The sequence below is a fragment of the Ylistrum balloti genome, unplaced genomic scaffold (genome assembly GCF_031769215.1).
Source record: "Ylistrum balloti isolate Yb309-2 unplaced genomic scaffold, AGI_CSIRO_Ybal_v1 Utg369566, whole genome shotgun sequence".
NCBI lineage: Eukaryota > Metazoa > Mollusca > Bivalvia > Pectinida > Pectinidae > Ylistrum > Ylistrum balloti.
This window is the reverse complement of record NW_026781864.1, coordinates 533,852-544,935: the sequence shown is the minus strand read 5'-3', so window position 1 is coordinate 544,935 and position 11,084 is coordinate 533,852. Positions and strand designations below refer to the sequence as shown.

Here is an 11,084-nt window from a genome sequence, read left to right as displayed (position 1 = left end):
AGTCGACAGGTAGTAGATCTTTGGAATTCTCTTCCAAACACCGTAATAGAAGCCCCTACCCTAAACACTTTGCAGAGAACGAACACTTGCAACAAGTACCATTCAAGTTTTATCCTAGATTTTATTTGGCACAACCGGACAACAACGAGTTGACTCGACAAAATGCGCCTCAATTAGCTGAGATAAGCTAACAAGTGGTGTCTATGAAGAGGTAATAGGTACATACATTCAATATAATTCTACAAACACATTCTATTTGATTATACAAAATTCTATATTTGCATTCTATATAATTCTATTAACATTCTTTATACATATTCTAGATAATTCTATATACACATTATAGACATTCGATATATACATTCTATAAACATTACGAAGAAAAAGAGATCCAACGTCCAAGAGGTAAGGCTGGTAAGTCCGGTTACACTCCACAGCGGATTACCTGAGGGCTAAGCGGGACTCCGCTATTATCTGTTTACTTGCATTATGACGTCACCAATCAATTACGTCATTACAAATAGTGTACTCTCTATGACGTTGGTGGAAATAACATGTGTAGTTGCTAGGCACAGGAGTATATAAAGTCCTGCTTTTTGAATTTGTACTGTTCTGAGGACGGCATACCTAGTGTGCCGAAACTAGTCAACTAATAAAGTTACAGAAGATCTTCATTGGCGTTGTCTGGTCCTGTTCACCTATTTTATTCTATAAACATGTACACCTGTTGCTGTCCGTTATGCAGATCATCATTACAAAAGAATATTCCGTCATTTTAACAGTTTTTGGTCACTGTTTCTACGCCAACAAGAATGACCTCATAATGGGCATCATTTATAATACCTTAATTGTTAGGTTTGTTTATTTTAACTGTACATTTGTATGGAAATGTCTCGATACCAACCAGAAAGAAGCAGTGTTTATTGAGCGATGACCAATACAATGTCCTTGTAAGCATCCTCTATACTCCAGGAATTACAATCAATTTCACTCACTGCTACCCTGGAACATGTCGAGGCAAAATTGAAGACTCCATGCACAAGACCTTGTGGACAAGACGAAAAGCCTACTTTGATCAAACAAACCTCGAGGTCGCATAAGGTACATTATAATGGATTTGATGTTGCGTGTCACTCGTTAGTATTCTTCAAAAGGAACGGTTCAGCCTGTGATTGGTTAGTTTTATTTCTCTTGAAACCAATCAAATTACTTTGCTTGTGCCTTCAATTATGGCATGGCTTTCAAACATTGACATCCTGCCTTCAAAATGGCTTTTCCATTTGAGGGGTTACACTGTCAACTATAAATAATTTATTGTAGTTTAAACCAAGTTATCATCTACATAAGACAGCAAAATGCATATCATTGGGTGGTTATCCTAGAATCGCATACCATAAGGTTTTAAATACCACTTATATACATTTAGGTACTAATTACAATGAAATTTCTTTCTCTGATATTTTTATAGTATACCACAACATCTGTCACCCAAAAATCCCTACTAGTCTGAAATAACGTAGAATTTTGACAAAATTTGGTCAGAAGCATCCTTGGTAAAAGTTCAACAGATTTTTTTGTAAATGGTGGGTCTTGGCATCCAGAAGCCTGAAACGCAGGCCCAAAAGGGGATATTTTAAAATCCAGGTCCTTTTTTTAGGAATCTTTGAATTTTTCACAAATTTGATATGAAGCATACTAAGGTCAAGATGAATCAATTTTGAAAAAATGGTAGGTCTTTGCCCCTTGGGACTGACAAATAGAGGAAAAATAATAAATTCATTGAAATTCTACTCCTCCTGCAGGAATGAATGAATTTTGTCCAACTTTGGTCTGATATATTGTTTGGTGGAGACTAATCAATATTTGTAAACAGTGTATTTTGGTCCTTTTGGACAGGAGGGGCATGGCCCAAAAGAGGAAATAAAGCAAATTCTTTAAAATCCTACTTTTCCTAAAGAACTGATTGGATTTTGTCCCAAAATTATCTGAAGCTTTCTTCAGTTGAGGGGAAGCAGTTTTGTATATAGGGTGGGTCTCGGGGAGCCAATAGGGGAAATAGTGCCAGTTCTTTAAAATCCTACCTTTCCTGTAGGAATGATAGGATTTTGTCCTTATTTGGTCAGAAACATCCTTAAGTGAAGGAGAATCAAATTTGTTTAAATGGTGGGTCTCAGCCCTCTGGGACAGGAGGGGTTTAGCCCCATCGGAGAAATAGAGCAAATCTTTAAAATCCTACTTCTCCTGTAGGAATTATAGCATTTTGCCCAAATTTGGTCCGATGCATTCTCAGGTGAAGGAGAATCAGTTTTGTGTGAACAGTGGGTCTTGGACACCTGAGGGGGGAGAGGTGGGAACCAATTAGGGAAATGTAGTTAATTCTTGAAAATACTATACATAATAGGAATGATTGGGTTTTGCTGAAGTTTGGTCTGAATCATTCTTGAGTGAAAAGGAAAAAAATTTGCCAGGTGAGCAATACAGGCCCTATGGACCTCATTTCATATCCTCTTGGGAAATGTCAATCCACACTTGAATTTCTCTGCACGCTAAGTGTGTAGTATGTAGTATAATCTGGAATGTTGCCAATGTTTAAAACTGCAAACCTAGGGAACAAGTGGTCTTCCAGATTAATGTCCAAAATCGATTAGTTTTCTGTAGCAAAGAGCCTATTAATGCATTTCGTTGGACAAAAAATACAACAAAAAGAGTTGTACGAACCAAACTTTGTCTCATTTGTATTACATTTCATTCTCAATTGTATATCTATATTATATGTCCCTGATATAGTTTAAGCAAATTTCCCACAATCTTTCACTTTCAAGTGACTCCATTTCTATGAGGGGACATTTTCCTATTTATTCACCATATTCTGATTGAAGATGAAAAAAGACAGACAAAAAATTGCTCTTTTTTCCTCTCTAAAAATCTATTTTTCATACCAGAAAATAAGTCATTTATATTTTAATACGAAAAAATCATTTTGATGATATACATGTATTAATATATATATATACATGTATGAAGAGATGGATTTTTTTTATATCTGCATGTAACTGAATAAATATTCAAAATGGCCCCTATGTCTTTGTGATAAGAAATTGCTATCAACTTTCACACTACTTATTCAAAATGGCCCATGTCACTATTTTCTAAGTTCCTCATTAAACGCTCAATGCTAAAACCAAGCAATACACCTGGCTCTCATTTACAGAACTTCGCTGCATTGCAATGCTGCACATATTTTAGAGATTAGGCACTGGGGCCACGTTCCTGTAGAACAATCCTACATGTACCAGCACCATATCATCCTGGCCAATATATACCCTGAAGTGACTTCATTTAAATCTTTTTATCCAAATTTCAACTCAATTGGTCAAATTCTGCATCCTCTACCTGCATTTTGTAGAGCCTTCCCACTTGCATTTTTTTTTTTTTTTCATTTAGCAAATTTAAATATAAACAGAGTAGTACTAAGTTTCAAAATATGGGCTGCACGAAAATTCCAACTGTTTGCCCAATTCAGCATCTGCATCCTGCATTTTGTAGTGCCAATGTACATCACACATGTAACATTAGGTCTCTGCTATGGACAGCTAAAACGTATGGATGGATGAACAGACACTATTGAGAGATTAGAAAGTCAGAGTAAAATGATTAAATGTGATTCCTTTTAATTCTCAGGTTTTTGAACAGGAATCTCCAGTTTATTCTTCTAAATTTGGTCGTTAGATTCAAACTGAAGATTCTTAACAAGAAGATCTATTATTTAGATCAATATAATGAGTTTAATTCTTAATCTTTGTTGATTGCAGTACTTGCAGTTGCTATAAAATGCTAAAGTACAAAAAGTATTGAATTTTAAGTAACATACCGGTATTCACAATTTCTAGTTTGGGAAAGACTTTAAAACTGGAGTTTTCCATTTTTGATCCTTTAACATGTACGTTGATATATAAGTTGAAATAAATAAACCACATATAAATCATAGTATGGAAATGTTTTAATTTTATCACATAGCAGTGAATCTTCTTCATCATAGCTTTGTTTTATATTCTAATCATGTTAAAACAATTCCTCTCTCAACATTTTTTGACTGTTCTCTCTTCCCCGTAGAAACGAGAACCTAATATCACACAGTCTAACACATGGTGTTAAACAACTTCAAAAGTTAGGAAACAACCAAAAACAAGGAAAACTATTTCACTGGCATAAGGTAGTACAAAATGCTGAAAAAGACACAATATGTCCTATCTAACATATAAACTGTTCGAAGTAGTGTTCAACATTAAACTTAGTGGTCTTAGCCATCTTTATGCGATCAATTTGTTTCTCTAGTATGGATAACAAGTCTGTGTTATTTCTGTATAATATATCAAAAAACATCTCTGAAAAAAAAAAATCCAATAAAATTAGAGTATGTGTGTGGTCTGTACCCCTTGGAACATCTTATATATGATGGGAGTCCTCGGTGTATTACTGTAGCACTGTATTTTGCACCATTAGATGACTGTATAGCACTGTTGTTGGGAGTTGTTGCACCTCTTTCATAGATAATAAATTTGCAGTCTGCCCTTCAAACAAGTTGTCTCTGTTGCTGATATACTCTAGGACCAGTTGTTGGCTACAAAGTCTTCTCCCTTTTTGATGTTTGCCTTCAGTTCTCCCATGGCAGCACTAGCTAGTTCAATTTCATATTCAATCATCTTACCAACTCCCAAGTTGGTGTCAACGCCATTTTCCTGAAAAATAGAATCAAACAATGTTATCCTAGACGAATATATTTTTATACACATCCTGCAGTATCTGTTCGCCTGTTTGTTGACTTTTGTTTCAAACAATGGTAATTATTATCCAATTATATGAAATACAATACAGTGGTTCAGTACAAAGATAACATTTTGATGTTGAAGAGATATAAACCCTAGATTTCTGTTTTATGTAATCTGAGATTATTTCCAGGTCTTGCATATACAAAGAAATGCAACTTCAACTTTATGGTTAAATGTAATGATATTTTTGAGCAATATGCCTAAATGTAAAATACAGTAGTTAATGTCAAATATTGGACCACCCGTCTTCAATTTTTTTGAGATTTTTTTCAAATGAGGACCTCATAAGGACACCATGAATTAGGGTACGATCATATACACAAAGTTGAAATAACGTCAGTTGTCAGACCGATCCCTAATATTGCGTGTGCCCTCCCCAAATGTTATATTGTCTCTTAATTCCTTGGTAAGTGCATTGGCCAATTGGCAGAAGATATTTGGGATGTTTGCTCAATTCCGAATTCTAATTCAACCTATAAGTGTTCGATTGGGGACAAATCGGGGCTACATGGAAGCCAATACATAGGGACGATGTTCTGGTTTGCAAGACTGTCCCTACAAACTCCTGTAACTTGTGGCCTCGCGTTATCATACTGAAAAATCAATAGTGCCTTTTAATGAAAGGCACATCATGTGACCCAAGGATCTCACTTCAATAGTGTACAGTTGTTAAATTCCCCTAAATGATCACTATAGGTGTCTTTAAACCATAGGAAATTCCTCCCTAAATCATAACCAATTCATCCCCATATCTGCTACAAAACACAAGCATCTGCATGATGCTCTCGTCGACGCTGGTATTGATGAAAAATGATGGTATTGATTAAAATAATGTAATCAAGATTCATCCATGATGAACAGGAACCTCCAACATCTTGTCAAGAAATGTCTGGACACATGTGCTTTCAACATTGAGGTGTCAGTGGCAAACCAACGCACTAGTAACCATGGCATAAGTTTGCCTCTCACATTCTATTTTTCACAGTTTTTTTTTTGGTAGATTCGACAGTATCCAATGCCAATGGTATTTTGTGCCATTTCGGCTGCTGTTAATCTCTTGTCATGCAAGTGGGCAAGTCTTATGAACCACTCTGGATGTGACATGTGGATGTCCAGATCTCCTTCATAAACACCTCCCATGGCATTGAGGCGTAAAACAAATCAACACATAGTCAACTTATGAACTCCTGAGGGAGTAGTGACCAGTTGTTGTGTGCTACCTCCTGTGAGCATTGCAAGAGCCCAGTGGGATAGCCATTGCATATATGTAAAAACAATAATTGATTGCAAATTTGTTGGCAATCACATATCTTGGTGATACTTAGAAATTGACACTATTGCCCTGGTATTCCTCTTACTTTATATATGACCATGTAAATTTGATACAAAATATTCCACAATGAAACAAGTTGCATTTCTTTATCCTTTCAATATATATTAAGGTGGCAAAGAATCTTACCCCGAGAAGGATAGGAGTAGCAAAGTAGCTGGCATCTGTCTCGTTGGATTTTACAAAAGCACACTCAACTTGTCCTTTACCACCAGCCAAAGCTTCAAGAAGCTTTTCTGCAAACCTGGCTGCAGCAAAAGCCATAGACAGAGTGGCTGATCCCTTTGGACAAAAAAAATATGATTGAGTGAATTTATTAATAGATGTAATTTCAATCATCAAACTTGATGCACAAAACCAATATCTTAGAAAAAAAAGTACATTATCATTAACCAGCTGTGCCATTAATAAGAAATCATCCATAGTGAATTGATATTAATTTATATACTTAAATTGACAAGTGTAATTAAACCAAAAACAAGATATTTGACTTTCGATAGCAGATTTCCTTTACACCATGTACAATTATATGCTCATTAAATGTTTTTTACATTGATTAGATGATCAGAGATTGCAAAATTTTCGGCAAAAGTTTTCTCATGATTGAATTATTTGCATGTACATTGCACGAGAAACAAGTGTTCTAAGGGAGACAACTTACAGCTCCAGCCTTGGCCTCTACAACTTCAGTACCAGCATTCTGTATCCTCACAGTTAATGCCTTGCGTTGTTCCTGGAAATTACATAATACATGAAATTCAATCCCTATTACATCATATATCGTAATGGAGCTTCAGCTTTCAACAAAATACACTGTGTTATTTTTTAGACACCTTGTTTTGTTGATGAATGGTTCTCACAAATTCCATCAACAATACATCATCACTTTCTAAGGAAGTTATCAATATGAGGGCATAATAAATTTCTTTAACACAAAACAAAACCTAAATTAACATGATTGATTTCACAACATTAAAACTAAACTTCAAACATTGCTTTATTAATATCAAACATAACTGATCAATCATCACTTCCCAAGTTCCCCTGTAAGTGGTGTGCATTTTCATCCTTAACTGCATTTTTTTGCTTCAATTTTTTCAAACTTCATTTTTGAGTAAAACAGTTAGTATATATATTTGTGTGAAATAAGCAGAAACAGTGAGACATTACATAATTTTAATTTTGTCCCTAGAACACTCCTATGATGATCATGATTTCAGGGACCTCTCAAAGTCAGTAAGGCGATAGGGCAAGTTAGAGAATATACTTATGACACACTGAAACTTTGAAGAGTCCGAGATTAATGGACAAAATATAGCTATTGCAATTGGGATTGTGACATGGTCGTGTTCTTTTGGACAATTATTGAATAACTGTGTATTTAAAGTTGTTTTTGCACTTACCATAGGGAAGGACACTGGAGGGGTAGCCTGTGATATGACTGGTATAATAGTTACACCACTGTGGCCACCAATTACTGGCACACTCATCTTTGCTACATCAGTTCCCTGAAATGGCAAAAAGGTCAGCACATGTCAAGTTACAGATTAAAAACGGGGCTGGAGAAGACATACAGATTTGTAGGCTTTTATCATCAGGTATCACTTCATATTTAGACTATACATATATATAAAGAATAATTTGTCATTATAATGTCAACCTATCATCACTCTGGTGGACTTCTTTTAACAAGTGAAATCACAGTGAACCAATCAAAGTATATAAAGAGTTGATAAGACAAAGTTCAAAATAAATACATGTACCATGATGGTTTGACACAAATTTTGAGTAAAGGTGTCACTTACCTTGGCCTCAGCAATGAATGTGTTAGCTCTCACAGCATCTAAAGTTGTTACACCAAAAAGACGTTTTTCCCAGCCATCAACATTCATCCTTTTATATACTTCTGCAGCAATTGGAACTGTGGAGTTTACCTAAAACAGAGTATGAAATTTTGATCTTTGCAAAACACACAAATGCCTCTAAGAGTTTTCTTTTATCACAACACAAAAATATAACTTTTCCATTTACCTATCAAATATTTTCATGAAACATGAAAACTTCCCATTTCACAGTCAACAGAATTCTGGTATACAAAAAAATGTTTTAACATATAATAGACGAAATACTACATCATGTTAAAACAAACTGTCAAAGTGGATTTAAAAACTTAGGATATAGGAAACTTTATAGTAGTTTAGGCCATATACAGGTAGTTGATTTCACAGAAGAGTAAAAAGACATGAAGTTACAGGTAACTGAATACTGATATTCAAATATTGATAATTTATTTTTGCTAAAAGGCTAAATGGTTGTAAAAGTGGATGTAAAACCAGTTAAATAAATCCGCATCTGTGTAAACCCCTTTTTTGAATGGCCGAAACATTGATAACAACAGTTATTCTCCATAATGGTACAGTAAGCTTACCATAACCATGCCAGGGAACATGACCCGCCCATGACCCACGGCGCCACTGACCCTACTGACACACCATCAGACGACGAGAACGCCATTTATTACAACGACCAGACAGAGGAAGACAACTATTCATCTATTTGTATTAAGAATAAACGATCCATAATCAATAAAACGTCTGATTATTTATTTTATGTAATATTCTACATGTTATTTTGTAAATAAAATGTAGAATGAAAATGTTGTGTTATTTTGTATATGCCAATTTTTGTCATGGCTTCCTATTACGACACAAAATCAGAAAAAGGAATAACCATGGAAACTATAATAAATAATCATAAATAATCATGTTTGGTTGATCCATTATGCTTGGCTTTTATTCAAGGAGATATGATATGAATTGTCGGAAGGAAAAAAGTATTTCCTCTATATCTCTGTAATGTCCGCACCCCCTTTTTTGGATTGATTTTCGGTGAAAAAAAGTGCGGACATTACATGGGTTTTTACGGTAAATAAACATTGAATAACCATGCCAGGGATTTATCATCTATTTAAAGATCTTTCAAACCAATTTTTGATTATGACACAAAATCAGAAAAATATAATAGATCTTACTGGATTTGTGATGATACCAAGCATGGCCCCAGGACACACTCTAGCACATGCTTTTGCTAGATTGAGTACAATACTAGCATTGGTATTAAACAGATCATCTCTTGTCATTCCTGTGAAAGAAATAATCACAATTGTAAATGAATTCATGCATAAAGAATGTCTATCATTTTCTGCATCAGTACAAATATGAGTTTGAATATGTAGTTTTTTAAATAAATCGTTAAATATCAAAAAGACTTTGATGTGACTGTTTCTGCTGTAATTGTGCAAGACATGAATGTTTCAGCTTACACGATTATTGTGTATGCGGTGACATAAAAATCTTCCAAATTCATGATAAATAAACAATCATGGTTCTTGTGAATTTGCAGCTACAGCTCTTAATGATGAGGTAGGAATACATTCAATGAAGACATTTCAAATATAACCACATTATAGTAGTTCACCTGGCTTTCTTGGTACACCGGCAGGTATGAGCACAACATTAGCTCCTTCTAAACAGGCATCAAGCTCGTCTGGTCCCATGTGACCCGAAACTTTTGCTGGTGTTTCAATGTGACTGAGGTCTGCAGCTACTCCAGGTGTGTGTGCAATATCATAAAGAGACAGCTGAGTAATTGCTGGTGATGTTTTGAGCAGGAGAGAGAGAGGTTGTCCGATTCCTCCACTGGCTCCCAACACTGCAACTTTGGCATGGTCCTGTTCAACAATGATACATGTATTAAGATATAACAACTTTAACAGCTTTATCTATAATAGCACTAGTGTTTTCTTTTGCACAACATTTAGGGACCCAAGAATTGCCATCTGAAATATTTTGTGTATCAAAGCTTATTAAACTGAACCCCACATATAGCTTTTGCCTTCTTTTTTTTAAGTAAGATTTACACTATTGCAAGTAAATCATCAAACGCTCTGAAAATCTCGTAAGTCGTAAGTGATTTCAGGATTATTTAAAAGAATTGAATGTTGTTTAAAAAATAAGCCATGGAATTTCATTATCGTAGTTGTTATTATAAACTTGTTATTTCTTGTTAAATGCCGTGAAATGCATAGCTAAAACTCGGTCATTGCCACACACAATATTATTTTTTACCTAGATTCGACGTGTATGCATTAAAAAGGTAAAAAAAAAACTCAAACAAAAAATTCTCTCTCAATTCATTCCTGCAAAAGAGTACCCCTTCCGTTTCCAATGATCATGCGCTAGAAGCATGATACGTGATTTTTGCCGATTTATAGTCTGCCAAGGTTTTCTTTTTGACATTAACATGTCATCGATTTAACTTTACGTACACGGGATGCAGTTAATACTTGCTATGGCTTCTGACAATAGGAAAATATTTAATAAATGCATACAATATTCTAACCTATACAACAGCTTATCTTTTATGTTTTATCTCATAATATTTAGCACAACCGCCACATGCTTTTCAGCTGTTCGCTTTGTTGACTTTCAACTCTGAATCAAATCCAAAATCTGATTAATTTTAACCATTGTCATGTATCAAACATACCTTTGATGATGTCATGAATGTCCTCTGTGACATGCATTTTGAGAGAGCTGGTCTTGCAAGTCTGGAAAACATGTTTGTGAAGTTGTTTTAGGTGCCGGTGCCCTTTCCGAAATTTCAAGATGGCCTCAATGACAGGTCGTGCCTAAGTAAATGTGACACCAACGTAATCATACATCCTGAACAGTTGACCTTGAAAATTAGTGATCTAAATATCAAAATTATTATGACATAAAAATGTATATATAATTTGAATTTAATCTAAATATCTTTTGGTTCGTTGTGGAAGACAGATGATAAAATATAGTTAATATATCTTTTCCTTAATTTCCGGATCAGGTTCGTTTTTACATATTATAATATGCAAAAGCGGAAGTTAG

At 34.8% G+C, this 11,084-nt stretch overlaps 1 protein-coding gene across 1 annotated transcript; it reads right to left on the bottom strand.

The window, feature by feature from the left end:
• Window positions 1-3,982: 3,982 nt before the first annotated feature.
• Window positions 3,983-10,837, bottom strand: LOC132554646 (malate dehydrogenase, mitochondrial-like). Its single transcript, XM_060218994.1, has 8 exons — window positions 10,708-10,837; window positions 9,637-9,889; window positions 9,191-9,300; window positions 7,965-8,093; window positions 7,563-7,667; window positions 6,821-6,892; window positions 6,289-6,441; window positions 3,983-4,739 (listed from the first exon to the last, which is right to left on the bottom strand). Exons 1-8 carry the CDS (start codon window positions 10,777-10,779, stop codon window positions 4,605-4,607), a joined length of 1,029 nt encoding a protein of 342 aa, XP_060074977.1. The 5' UTR covers window positions 10,780-10,837; the 3' UTR covers window positions 3,983-4,604.
• Window positions 10,838-11,084: the final 247 nt, after the last annotated feature.